At 43.1% G+C, this 14,821-nt stretch overlaps 1 protein-coding gene across 4 annotated transcripts in view; it reads left to right on the top strand.

Moving 5' to 3' along the window:
* NFX1 (nuclear transcription factor, X-box binding 1) overlaps positions 1–14,821 on the top strand; it is an 82,589-nt gene that overhangs the window by 29,619 nt on the left and 38,149 nt on the right. For all 4 annotated transcript variants that reach the window (XM_003263421.3, XM_012509010.2, XM_030817583.1 and 1 more), the window contains exons 10-11: positions 9,173–9,270; positions 13,395–13,425. In XM_003263421.3, coding sequence (XP_003263469.1) covers positions 9,173–9,270; positions 13,395–13,425 — 129 coding nt within the window. The remainder of the gene's footprint in view (positions 1–9,172; positions 9,271–13,394; positions 13,426–14,821) is intronic.

The raw sequence follows: 14,821 nt of genomic DNA, 5'->3' as shown, positions 1-14,821 counted from the left end.
GTTACTGTCCCACAGGGGTTACGATTTCTCTTAGGAGCCTGTACTGTTATGAACACTATATGTATTTATACCAATCCAGGTTCAGCAAGTGTTGAAAAGCCTTTTCACATAATAGGAACATGCTAAAATAATTGTGGGTTAGACAGAGTCTAGTTTGGAGACAGAGTCTCGCTCTGTCACCCCAGCTCGAGTACAGTGGTACGATCTCGGCTCACTGCAGCCTCCGACTCCTGGGCTCAAATGATTCTTATGTCTCAGCCTCCCAAGTAGCTGGGACTACAGGCCTGCACCACCACGCCCGGCTAATTTTTGTGTTTTTAATAGAGACGGGGTTTCACCATGTTGACCATGCTGGTCTCGAACTCCTGGCACCAAGTGATCCACCCGCCTTGGGTTCCCAAAGTGCTGGGATTACAGGTGTAAGCCACCGTACCTGGCCAAAGAACTAAAATTGTAAGTACAATAAAACCTCAGCCATTTAGATCATTCAAGGAATGTCAGTCTCTGTAGCTAAGTTTCCCATCTAGCTGAGGATATGAGGATAGCACCTATTGAACATCATTTTGGATGAATATTTTTCTTTCTTTTTTTTTTTTTTTTTGAGACAGAGTCTCACTCTGTTGCCCAGGCTAGAGTGCAGTGGTGTGATTTTGGCTCACTGCAACCTCCACCTCCTGGGTTCAAGCAATTCTCCTGCCTCAGCCTCCCGAGTAGCTGGGATTACAGGCACCTGCCATCATGCCCAGCTAATTTTTTTTTGTATTTTTGTAGAGATGGGGTTTCACCATGTTGGCCAAGCTGGTCTTGAACTCCTGACCTTGGGTGATCTGCCCGCCTTGGCCTCCCAAAGTGCTGGGATTATAGGCATGAGCCACCATGCCCGGCTGGATGAATATTTTTCTAAAATTTATATTTCATGTTTAAACAGAGGTTACTGAAGGTGTTGTAATTTTTCTCTTATTGACCCAGAGTCATCATTTTTATGAACTCCAGTTACTGTATTACACTGAATGCAGTGATGCCCTCGGCCTGCTGAGGTTTCTCAGACTGATGCCCCATACCAATGAACAGTTTGAATTGTTGTATCTGCTTGTTGAAGCTTTTTGTTGTTTAGGTTCTTGTCAGTGCTTTTAGTATGCTTGCCTGTCTACTTTTAGTGATTCCTCCTTTCTTCTGATTTGTGGCTTCTGATTACTTGGATATAGAAACCAGAAAAAGCTCATTGGAATTAGATACAAAGTAATACTATACTGAGCCTATCTGACTCAGTCTTTGGGGAATGTATGTCTGCAGTTTTGCAATGCCTTGGCAACTTCTCTCCTGAGTGGGTGTTGAAAGGCCGTGCATTTAGAAAAAATGGAAAGTAGTCAACTGAGATTGAATAGGAAAATTATTTCTAAAACTAACCATGTATCTTCTGAGGTAAAGCTAGAATCTTTAGGTTTGGTTTCCATTTCATCAAAAGGAGAGTTCACATTTCTTTCAAGTGCCAGCGTGAATCAGTGGGAACACCCTACTTAATCCTTTTTCTCAATCGGACTTTAAAATTGTATACAGAGGAGAAGTGCTCTCTTCTTATATTTTAGTACACGTTCCAGCTGCATTAGGAAAGCCAGTTGTCTGTTGGTTCCCTGCTTGCCATGAAAATGTGTCTGTGATATGGAGATCAAATGACTAGTAAATCAAATCCCCTTTCGGAAAGCACATGAGTCAGTTTTATAAGAATTTCGTATATAATGACCAGAAATCCTACCCTGGCACTCACGTATGCTATTGGTGATGAGAGAAGAAGGAAATGTGAAATGGGTAATGCAAAGGGACTTGAGCAAGAGAAGGGTAGTAACTGGCAATAACAGACCTTGGGATGGGACAACACCAGGTTAAGGTATAAGAGGGTACCTGCTATACTTCAGCAGGTATCGTGGAAAACCTTTAAGGAAATAGGCTGAGTTGACTGAGAAGCTCAGAGACAAGCCTATGGCTAGTGATAACAATGACTGTCAGGTTTGTTCAGACCTAGCTGATCTATAGAAAGCTCGCTTAGGTCTTTTGTATCTCACTCAGTAGGAAATTTCCATCCCAGAGGCACAGCTTCAGTATAAGAGACTGGGTAGAGTTCTACTTTAAGGATGGTAGCATGAGGAGCTCCCAAAGATCTGCTTCCCAGTAAAACAAACAAAGCTAGGGAAAACTATAAAAAAGCAACCATCAAGGCCGGGCATGGTGGCTCATACCTATAATCTCAGCACTTTGGGAGGCCAAGGTGGGAGAACTGCTTGAGTCCAGGACTTTGAGACCAGCCTGGGCAACATGGCGAGACCCTGTATGTACCAAAAAACATTTTTTATTTACCTGGGTATGGTGGCACATGCCTGTGGTCCCAGCTACTTGGGAGGCTGAGGCAAAAGGATCATTTGACCCTGGGATGTTGAGGCTACAGTGAGCCATGAATGCGGCACTGCACTCCAGCCAGGCTGACAGAGTGAGACCCTGTCTCAAAAAAAAAAAAAATGAACCATTTAAAGTTTCTGGAGGCTGGGTGCAGTGGCTCACACCTGTAATCCCCCACACTTTGGGAGGCTGAGGCGGGCAGATCACTTGAGGTCAGGAGTTCAGGACTAGCCTGGCCAACATGATGAAACCCCATCTCTACTAAAAATACAAAAATTAGCCAGGGCTGGTGGCACATGCTTGTAATCCCAGCTACTCGGGAGGCTGAGGCAGGGGAATTGCTTGAACCTGGGGAGCAGCAGTTGCAGTGAACTCAGATCACGCCACTGCACTCCAGCCTGGGTGACAGAGTGAGACTCTGTCTTGAAAAAAAAAAAAAATGTCTCTAGAAATTGCCCTAAGAGCATACCTCAAATGAAGACATATTTATTCAACAAAATCTACTAAAACTCTGGTAAACAACAGCAAGAGTCTGTGGCATTGAGCCCTAGCCAGTTCCTTCCTCCTCCCCTCAGCTCAGCTTGACAGATCTCCACTCAGGATAAATGTGGACAAGAAGATGGGGCTTATTCTCCCCTCAGCCCCCAGTCAGGTTTACCATATCTCACTGGGAAGGCCACATTGTCAACATTTCTCTTCCGCTCCAACTCCAAGTTGAAGAGGCTGAAATTCTGGTGAGTGCAGCTGAGAGGTTAGGGCTCCCTTTCTCCACCAAGCTCCCACTTAGAGAATGGAGGCTCCATCCCATTTGCAGCAGAATACTGGAGCCCTAATCGTCCTCACCCCAGCTGACTTGTAGGGCAGAGGTTCCACTGAGAGAAGCAAGCCAAGAAGGCAAGAGGCTGCTATCCCACCCAACACCCAGAGTAGTGCCTCAGAGACCTTTCCCAGGGGGAGAGAGAGTTCATAACAAAAGAGAGCTCCGAAGTACCTCCAAAGGAACTGACTTTATTTGAAACAGTGTGGGGAAGTACAGGCCCAAGGACACTTTAGAAAATGATAACATACCTTAATAAAGAACAGTAACTAAACTGTAGGCCATCTAGTTCATCAAAGAGAATCACGGAAAGGTAGCTAAGAGGAGCCCTCTTCGGGTCAGAACAAATCTCAAAGACTTACAGCAAAGACTATTCCTGCCCAAATTTAATTGGATCAGACTGCTGAGCAATTGATGCCCTGGAACATTGTCAAAAACAATATAACTGCAATTAATGGATCCTCGAGGCTGAGTGTAATCCAAATAAGGCACACGGTTTAACAGAGAGATCAGGAATCAAGACAAAGAGAGCCCTGCTTGAAACGACTGTCATTCCAGGGTCAGTTTGTACCCCTAAGGCTGTGCCATCCAAAGAGTGACACCAGTGGCTTCATACTGTAGGGAAAATAGACTTCACTGAAATAGTATAGCCAAGTCACAAAACAAATAAATAAGCAGCCACAACAAAAACAAGCTGTGGAGAGGGGAAACAGTATCCAGAGTTGCTATATAGCTAAAATGTCTAGTTTCCAATAAAAAGTATGAAATGTGCAAAGAAACAGGGAAAAAACAGGCAACAGAAACTGCCTGTGAGAGTGATCAGATGTCAGATTTTAAAAAGACTGTAGGATAATCGTAATAAATATGTTCAAAGAACTGGGCCAGGCATGGTGGCTCATGCCTGTAATCCCAGCACTTTGGGAGGCTGAGGCAGGAGGATCATGAGGTCAGGAGTTCAAGACCAGCCTGGCCGACATGGTGAAACCCCGTCTCTACTAAAAATACAAAAATTAGCTGGGCATGTTGGTATGCGCCTGTGGTCCCAGCTGCTCCAGCAGCTGAGGCAGGAGAATCACTTGAACCCAGGAGGCAGAGGTTGCAGTGAGCCACGATTGCGCCACTGCACTACAGCCTGGGCAACAGAGCAAGACTTCGTCTTAAAAAAAAAAAAAAAAAACCAAATAAATAAATATCTTCAAAGAATTGAAGGGAAACCATACTTAAAGAGGTAAAGAAAGGTGTGAAGATGATGTCTTATCAAATAGAGAATATCGATAAAGAGGTAGAAACTAGTTTTTAAAAAGGCCCAAATGGAAATTCTGAAGTTTAAAAGTAGGATAACTGAAATGCAAAATTAATTAGGCTGGGTACGGTGGCTCATGCCTGAATCTCAGTGCTTTGAGAGGTGGAGACAGGAGAATTGCTTAAGCCCAGGAGTTGAAGACCAGCCTGAGCACGTAGTGAGACCCTATCTCTACAAAAAATTTTGAAAACTTAGACCAGGCACAGTGGCTCACGCCTGTAATCCCAGCACTTTGGGAGGCTGAGGCAGGCAGATCACTTGAGATCAGGAGTTTGAGATCAGCCTGGCCAACATGGCGAAATCTCATCTCTACTAAAAATATAAAAATTAGCTGGGCATGGTGGCGCACGCCTGTAATCCTGGCTATTTGGAAGGCTGAGGCAGGAGAATCGCTTGAACCCAGTAGGCAGAGGTTGCAGTGAGCCGAGATCGCACCACTGTACTCCAGCCTGGGTGAGGGAGTAAGACTCCATCTCAAAAAAAAAAAAATTAAATTTAGCTGGGCATGGTGGCACACACCTGTGATCCCAGCTACTCAGGAGACTGAAGTGGGAGGATTGCTTGAGCCCAAGAGGTCGAGGTTGCCTGGGCAACAAAGCAAGACCCTTTCTCAAAGGAAGAAGAAAACCTCATTAAAGGGGCTCAATAGTAGATTTGAGTTGGCAGTAGAAACAATCAGTGAACATGAAAATAGATTGAAAGAGATTCAGTCAGGCACGGTGGCTCATGCCTGTAATCCCAGCACTTTGGGAGGCTGAGATAGGCGGATCACGAGGTCAGGAGATCGAGACCATCCTGGCAAACTTGGTGAAACCCCGTCTCTACTAAATATACAAAAAAAAATTAGCCGGGTGTGGTGGCGGGCACCCATAGTCCCAGCTACTCGGGAGGCTGAGGCAGGAGAATGGCATGAACCCTGCAGGTGGAACTTGCAGTGAGCCGAGATTGCGTCACTGCATTCCAGCCTGGGCGACAGAGTGAGACTCCATCTCAAAAAAAAAAAAAAAAAGAAAAAGATTATATAACCCAATGGACAGAGAGAAAATATAATGAAGGCAAATGAACAAAGCCTCAGAAATGCAGGACACGTTTAACTGTATCAGTGTACACGTAATTGGAATATGAGGAGGAGAGTAGAAAGAAGCAGAAAAATATTTAATGAAATAATAGATAAAAACTTTCAAATGTATTGAAAAATACTACACATCCAGGAAACTCAGTAAACTCCAGGTAGGAAAGAGATCCACACCTAGACACATAATAAAAATGCTAAAAGTTAATGATAAGGAGAAAGTCTTGAAAGCAACAAGAGAAAAATGACTTATCACATACAAGGGAACCTCTGTAAGCTTAACAGTGGACTTCTCATCAGAAACAATGGAGAACACATCACAACCAGAAGGCAGTAGGATGACACATTCAAAGTGCTGAAAGAAAACTGGCAACTGGCCGGGTGTGGTGGCTCATGCCTGTAATCCCACCACTTTGAGAGGCCGAGGCGGGCGGATCACGAGGTCAGGATATCGAGACCATCCTGGCTAACATGGTGAAACCCTGTCTCTACTAAAAAATACAAAAAATTAGCCGGGCATGGTGGCGGGCACCTGTAGTCCCAGCTACTCGGGATGCTGAGGCAGGAGAGTGGCGTGAACCCGGGAGGTGTAGCTTGCAGTGAGCCGAGATTGTGCCACTGCACTCCAGCCTGGGCAACAGAGAGAGACTCTGTCTCAAAAAAAAAAAAGAAAAAGAAAAAGAAAAAGAAAACTGTCAACCAAGAATCTTACATCTCACGAAACTAACTTTAGAAAATGAAGATAAAAACAAAATTTATTGCTAGCAGGCAGACTTGCCTTACAATAAGTACTAAAAGAAATTCTTCAGGCTATAAGCAAGTAAACCCAAATAGAATTTCAAATCCACATGAAAAAACAAAGAGCACTAGTAAAGATGATTATGTAATTATAACAGGCAGTATAAATGCATATTTCTTCTTCTCAACTGATTTAAAAAACAACTGTATAAAATAATATGTATATAATTATATTTTAGGCCTATAACCTGTAGAAGTATATTTGATAATTATAGCATAAAGGAGATAGATGGGATCAAAGTTGTGTTAGAATAAGAAAATGATACCAGATCACAACTCAAACCTACAGGAACAAATGAGGGATGCCATAAGTGGTAAATTTTGTGTAAGAGGAGGGCTACGTGCAGTGACTCACACCTGTAATCCCAGCTCTTTGGGAGGCCAAGGTGGGCGGATCATTTGATGTCAGGAGTTCAAGACCAGCCTGACCAACATGGTGAAACTCCATTTCTACTAAAAATACAAAAATTAGTGTGGTGTGGTGGCACATGCCTGTGATCCCAGCTACTCAGGAGGCTGAGGCACAAAAATTGTTTGAATTCAGGAGGCAGAGGCTGCAGTGAGCCAAGATCATGCCACTGCACTCCAGTCTGGGCAACAGAGCAAGCCTCTTTTATAAAAAAAAAAAAAAAAAAAAAGGCTGGGCACTGTAGCTCTCACCTGTAATCCCAGCTACTCAGGAGGCTGAGGTGGGAGGATCACTTGAGGCTAGGAGTTCAAGGCCAGCCTGGGCAACGTAGTGAGATTTAATCCCTAAAAGAAATTTGTAAAATTACCCAGACATGGTGGTATGCGCCTGTAGTCCCACCTACTCGAGAGGCTAAAGTGGGAGGATCACTTGAGGCCAAGAGTTCAAGACTGCAGTCAGCTATGATCATGCCACTGCATTCCAGCCTGAGTGACAAGAGTGAGACCCTGTCTCCAAAAATTAATAAAGCTATAAATGTATATATTTGTTATCTTTTTCAGCTTCTTTAATAGATGTAACATTATATAAAGTTATAACAAAGTAGTATTGGGTTTATAACATGTAGATGTGATGTGTATAACAATAACTGCACAAAAGGGGAGAAGAATAGAGCTGTGTAAGGGTAAACCTTCTGTATCTTACTGGAGTTAGTATAAATCTGAAGTAGATTCTGATAAGATGTATATGGTAAGCCCTAGAGGGACCATTAAGAAAATAACTCAAAAAATGTAGTGAAAAGTATAATTAAAGGAATTACACTATAAAAAATTTGACAAAATGCAAAAGAAAATAGGAAAGGAGTATTAGAATAACAAAAAAAGACATGAGACTTATAGAAAACTAAAAAAGACGAACATAAATCCAGCTATAACAGTAACATTAAATGTGAATGGATTAAGCAAAAGCAGAGATTTTTTAGTTTTGATTTATTTATTTTTTATAGAGGTGGAATCTCACTCTATTTCCCAGGCTGATCCCGAACTCCTGGGCTCAAGCAGTCCTCCCACCTTGGCTTCTCAAAGTGCTAGGATTACAGGCATGAGCCACTGCACCCAGCCAAAAGCAGAAATTTTTTAGACTGGGTTTAAAAAACAAGATCCAACTCTATGCTCTCTTGAGATGGAGTCTTGCTCTGTTGCCCAGGCTGGAGTACAGTGGCATGATCTTGGCTCACTGCAACCTCCGCCTCCCACGTTCAAGCGATTCTCCTGCCTCAGCCTTCTGAGTCGCCGGGATTACAGGTGGGCGCCACCACGCCTGGCTAATTTTTTTGTATTTTTAGTAGAGACAGGGTTTCACCATGTTGGTCAGGCTGGTCTCAAACTCCTGACCTCATGATCTGCCCACCTTGGCCTCCCAAAGTGCTGGGATTACAGGCGTGAGCCACCGCACCAGGCCATGGAGACAATCTTTATAGTCAAAGATACAATGAGGCTGAAAGTTAAAGAATAGAAAAAGTACGCCATGTAAACAGTAGCCATAAGAGACTCCAGGTGATCCCCATAGGATCCTGGAAACAGGACTTGTCCTAAACCTAGTTTAGCAGCATGGATGCAGGCACCACCAGACATTCACAGAACTCTAGTCAGTCAGACTGTGGATCATGGCTTCTGATTATTTATAATCCCCAGATGAATTTCAGAGTCGAGAGCATTCCACTAAAGTCATCCATGGCTACAATTTTAAGGAGATTCAAGTCTACACTGGAGATGTGGGGCCTAGGGAAAAAGAAGATTTATTCTGCGTTTTTGTTATTTGTTTTGAAACAGGGTCTTGCTCTGTCACCTAGACTGGAGTTCAGTGGTGCGATCACAGTTCACTATAGCGGCAGTCTCCCGTGCTCAGGAGATTTTCCCACCTCAGACTTCTGAGTAGCTGGGACTGTAGGCCTGCATCACCACTCCTGGCTAATTTCTTGTTTTTGTGCTTTTTTTTTTTTTTTTTTTTGGTAGACACAGGGTTTCACCATGTTCCCAGGTGATCTCGAACTCCTGGGGTCAAGCGATCCTCCCACCTCAGCTTCTCAAAGTGCTGGAATTATAGGCATGAGCCACCACACGTGGCCTTTTTTTGACTTAGGCAAAACGTCGTATACTTTAAAGCATATTCCAGTGTCTAATGCTGGGCCCTGAAATTGTCAGAAAAGGCCCAGTCTGCCAGATGAAGGGAAGATAGCAAAGAAGCATTGACTGCATACTTCCCTCAACTCTGATTCTGGAGTTGCAGGGCATGGAGGGGAAGACCAGTGTGTCTAGCAAATTTGGGAGTATGAAAATGAGTAGTTGCAATTTTCATTTCCAGCTCTTTTCGTTTTTATTAAAGATTTCATTCATACCTGTGAAAAGCTCTGCCATGAAGGAGACTGTGGACCATGCTCTCGCACATCAGTTATTTCCTGCAGATGCTCTTTCAGAACAAAGGTAAATCCTAAACAATGCTAGAGTTGTTGCCATCAATGTTTTCTTTAAAATGGTGATTATGGGAGGGGAGGAATCAAAATAACCTCAGTAGAATAGGTATGGGAAGTGGTTGTGGCCCTCAAGGTCCAGAGGCCTGTAGTGGGATAAGGCAAATGTACAGATCACTCTATCAAATACAGATGTGATAGCCTGAAAAGAGGAACAGTAGCACTGTTGCAAGGAGTCAGCCAACTAAGAAGTCAGAGGAAACACAGTCCATATGACCACCCACTTGCGGTACCAGCTTTTGATACCAATTGAAAGTTCAGTGGTCCCTAAGACCACCTGCGAGGCTTGATAATTTGATATAAGGACTTACTGAACTTGCTGATGGTTACACTCATGGTTAGAGGTTTACTACAAGGAGGTTACAGTTTTATTACAAGGAAAAGGATACAGATTAAATCAGCCAAGGGAAGAAGTATGTAGGACAAAGTCCAAAAAAGTACCAAAGATGGAACTTCATTTGTCCTTTCCCTGTGGAGTCAGGAAAGTATTATTCTCTCCGCGTCAGTGTGTGACAGCATACATGGAGTATTGCCAACCAGGAAAGTTCACCGAGGCCTGTGTGTTCAGTTTTTATTGGTGCTCTATTGTGCAATCATAGTTGACTGCCCATGTGGCTAATCTCAGTCTCCAGTCTCTCCAGAGGTCTACTGATACCATGTGACCCAAAGCCCCTGCCCTAAAACTATCCAGTGTGGCCAGCCTGCTCCTAAATCATGTAATTGGACTATCCAGTGACTCAAGACTCCAGGCAAACAATGACACTTCTGTCAGGCATGGCATTCCACTAGGCTTAGAGATTACCTCCCAGAAGCCAAGTGCAAAGGCCAGACTCTCTTTAAGTAAGGTTTAATTCTTCACTATACATCTGTTTTGTCAGTTTCTACTTTCTGGTGAAAGCCAGGATAGTTTTTATTTTTCTTTTTTTTTTAAATTTTATTTATTTATTTATTTTGAGACAGAGTCTCACTCTATCACCCAGGATGAAGTGCAGAGGCGCAGTCTCGGCTCACTGCAGCCTCCACCTCCCAGGTTCAAGTGATTCTTATGCCTTAGCCTCTGGAGTAGCTGAAATTACAGGTACACACCATCACACCCAGCTAATTTTTGTATTTTTAGTAGAGACGGGATTTTGCCATGTTGGCCAGGCTGGTCTCAAACTCCTGACCTCAAGTGATCCTCCTGCCTCAGCCTCCCAAAGTGCTGGGAGTACAGGTGTGTGCCACCACACCTGGCTAATTTTTGTATTTTTAGTAGAGGTGGGGTTTCACCATGTTGGCCAGGCTGGTCTTGAACTCTTGACCTCAAGTAATGTACCCGCCTCAGCCTCCCAAAATGCTGGGATTACAGACGTGAGCCACTGTGCCCAGCCTACCTTGGATAGTTTTCATCAGACTTTATGTTATAAAAAGTCTTCGGGCGATTCAGCTTGGGGAACACACTGAGTGTTGATTTATCCTGCTCTTTGACCTCCCTAGTCATTTCAGTGTATATCAACATTTGTCCCAGCAGAGTACAAGCCAGGGTGGAGACAGAATTGTGAACCGCTGGTTCTGTTAAACACAATCCAGGGTCTGGCAGCATCTGACTTGCAAATAATTCTGAGGATATAGTCCATAAATTGGAAGCTAGTTTAATAGGAAAACTTCAGAAAAAAAGGGAAAAGTAGTATAATTTACATGTTACAAAAATTGTGTAATCATATGTGGGTTTTTTCCTGAAAGAAATTACAATATACATAAGATACTAGAGGCATTTTGAATGTCAGATATGGGACCACTTTTGTACTTTGCAAATACTGTATTAAAGACTGTGAGATGCTGTGATTTGGCAATCATAAATTTAGTAATGCCCAGAGATGCTCTTTGTGATCTTTGTGACTGAAAATTGTAAGCAGGGTTGGGACATGTAAGCCGGAAGTGGCTGCTGTCAGTTTTCTTCATTTTCCCACAATCCCTTTTTCTATCTCTACGTTTTCTTGCTTCTCATTGACTCTTTGTCCTCACTCCCTCTAATAGTAGACTCCATGGCAGTGAGTGTATTCTTGAAAAGCTATGTGTAAGTTGAATTTTTGCAAGTAGAAGTCCTTAAATTGCAGGAGGAGCTCACTGTCAATACAAACTCTGTTAAACCTGTTTGACAAAGTAAAAAAAAAACTCTTCAAAAAGCTGATAATTGGCTGGGCGTGGTGGCTCACGCCTGTAATCCCAGCACTTTGGGAGGCCGAGGTGGATGGATCACGAGGTCAGGAGATTGAGACCATGGTGAAACCCTGTCTCTACTAAAAATACAAAAGATTAGCTGGGCAGGGTGGTGGGGGCCTGTAGTCCCAGCTACTCGGGAGGCTGAGGCAGGAGAATGGTGTGAACCCAGGAGGCGGAGCTTGCAGTGAACCGAGATTGCGCCACTGCACTCCAGCCTGGGTTACAGAGTGAGACTGTCTCAAAAAAATAAAATTAAAAAAAAAAAAGCTAATAATTATCACCTCATTGTTTAACTAGATTTTTCATGAATATGGATTTTTCATGACATGGTTTTTGTAATGGAATGGACTTTTCCACAGAAGTGAGTTTTCTAGGTAAATAAAACATTTCTTAAAACTTCAAAGATTGCCGGGCACGGTGGCTCATGCCTGTAATCCCAGCACTTTGGGAGGCTGAGGCAGGTGGATCACGAGGTCAGGAGTTCAAGACCAGCCTGGCCAAGATGGTGAAACCCCGTCTCTACTAAAAATAGAAAAACTAGCCGGGCGTGGTGGTGGGTGCCTGTAATCCCAGCTTCTCGGGAGGCTGAGGCAGAGAATTGCTTGAACCTGGGAGGCGGAGGTTGCAGTGAGCCGAGATGGCGCCACTGCACACCAGCCTGGGCGACAGAGCGAGACTCCCATTTAAAAAAAAAAAAAAAAAAAAAAAAAACTTCAAAGATTGTTTTCATTTCATCACTTTGGTGGGACTCTGATAAATGTATGCTGTGTCTATGTCTTCATAAAGCATGCTATATTTAAGTCTTTATGGTAATTCACGTATAGGAATTTATGGGATTTCTGCCTTTCCTGACATTTGTAGATAACCACTCCTGCATATCATTTCTTCTGTATAATCCAGTGTTCACTGATGGGAGCATTAACTCAGTTTCATGAGTCACTTTTGCTTTATATCTGTAGAGAGCATATAGGGAACTTTTTCGTATCATCAATCCCAGGCACCTCATTTTTTATCTGAAATGTATATTTTCCAGCCAAGAACCTTTTATTACTTAGACCTCTTCACATCTGTTATCAACTCCAGTAGCTGCTTTTTTTTTTTTTTTCCAGGATAATTTTTACTAAGAGGGGACTTTTAAAGTCACTTTTCTCATTTCTGAGTACATGGCAACCTGTAAATGACATCAAAGCCAAAATCAGATGTAGAAGATGGGCAGCTAGCCAGACTCATTCTACCCCAAGTGACTGACTTGCATCCCACACACCAGCATCACTACACACGTTTTTTAGGATCATGCCTCAGCAAAATTACATGATAGACCTTTTAGACCACTCACATGTAATGGAAACCACAGTAATAAAACTTTAGAGGCCAAACCGAAGATCCTGCTTTATTTCACTTTGCTATAGTTTGGTGATATTACCAGGTGTGCTCTGAAGTATATAGAGCTGTTTGTCCCTGCATTAAATGGTACGGATTGTTATCTGTTTTCAATTCTTATATCTGCTTTTTATGGCTTTTTCTGTCTGTATCCTTGTTAGGTGATGACTTCTCTTTCCTTTGCATACCTTTAGCAGCCCCTCTGTCTATTCAGATTTTGCAATTATTAGTCTACTGTGAATTTGGAGACCAGACCACAAGGATTGTTAGAATTGTATTTTCATGAAAAGTCTGTAAGCCTGGAGTTCTCTTGTGAGTAAAGCTCATTCATATGGGGATTAGGCTTGCTCCAGACATGGCAAGTGAAATTGGTGAATAAGTGACTATCAGAGAAGTACGGGATATTTGGGTTATTGTTACCTTTGGCATTATATTATAGTTGTATTATTTTAATTATTCCTAAAGTAGTTACCATTTCTTTTTCTTTTTCCATAGGAGCTTCCATGTACCAGTCTCAAAAGTGAAGGTATGACTGGGGTGGGGCATGAGGGAATTTTTGGGTGAAAGTGTCGTCACTTGGCTGGGCGCGGTGGCTCACGCTTGTAATCCCAGCACTTTGGGAGGCCGAGGCGGGTGGATCATGAGGTCAGGAGATCGAGACCACGGTGAAACCCTGTCTCTACTAAAAATACAAAAAAAAATTAGCCGGGCGTGGTGGCGGGCGCCTGTAGTCCCAGCTACTCGGAGAGGCTGAGGCAGGAGAATGGCGTGAACCCGGGAGGTGGAGCTTGCAGTGAGCCGAGATTGCGCCACTGCATTCCAGCCTGGGCGACAGAGCGAGACTCCGTCTCAAAAAAAAAAAAAAAGAAAAAGAAAAAAGAAAGTGTCGTCACTCTGCATCTTGTTAGGGAGCTGGGTGGGTTATGTATTTGTCAAAATTCAGTGAAGGCATACTTAAGATTTGTGGTATAACTTTCACCTCAAAAGGAAAAAATTATAAATTCTAATTGAGGAAATGCTGAAAAATATAAGCTAAGTGTACTCATGTCTACAGCTTGCTTTGAAATGCATTAAAAAAGAAAATTAGTGTGTAGGTAGAAGAATGGATATGTGTATGAAAAAGTATGTTAATGGTAGAATCTAGATATGGGCATATGGATGTTCACTGTAAAATAGTTTGAACTTTTTTTCTTTTTTCTTTTGAGACAGAGTCTCGCTCTTTTGCCCAGGCCAGAGTGCAGCGGCGCGATTTCGACTCACTGCAACCTCCACCTCCCAGGTTCAAGTGATTCCCCTGCCTCAGCCTCCCAAGTAGCTGGGATTACAGGTGCCCACCACTACACCTGGCTGATTTTTTTATTTTTGGTAGAGATGGGATTTCACCGTGTTGGCCAGGCTGGTCTCTAACTCTTGACCTCGAGTGATCCACCCACCTCGGCCTCCCAAAGTGCTGGGATTACAGGTGTGAGTCACTGCACCTGGCCTCGATTCCTGTTTTTATAACCGTCACATACTGTTGTTGACGCCACTTTAAAACCTTTTTGGAAAACTGATGAAAGATAAGGGTATGCAAAATAAAAGGTCTTATTGTAGTCAGAAAGAAAGCTGTATTGGTTAGGAAGCTTCTGGATGCAGGTAACAAAACCCAAGAAAAAGTGACTTTTACGATAAGGGTGTTTACTACCACACCTAATGGGAAATCTGGTGGCAGAACAAGTCCAAGATTGGTTAATTTTAAGCTCTGTGATTTTGAAGACTTCAATTTGGCGTCTCTGTGGTTTTCTTGATTTTTTCCTTGTGGGTATGTTAGCTGCTGCAACTTCACACATTTGGTCTCTGCCCAACAACATCTAAACAAAATCCATGAGGAGAGTGTTGATCTTCTCTTCCTATGTAAGAGCAAGGAAAATAGTCCTGAAAGG

Source organism: Nomascus leucogenys, chromosome 8 (genome assembly GCF_006542625.1).
Source record: "Nomascus leucogenys isolate Asia chromosome 8, Asia_NLE_v1, whole genome shotgun sequence".
Classification (NCBI taxonomy): Eukaryota; Metazoa; Chordata; class Mammalia; order Primates; family Hylobatidae; genus Nomascus; species Nomascus leucogenys.
This window is presented reverse-complemented; position numbering and strand designations above follow the sequence as displayed.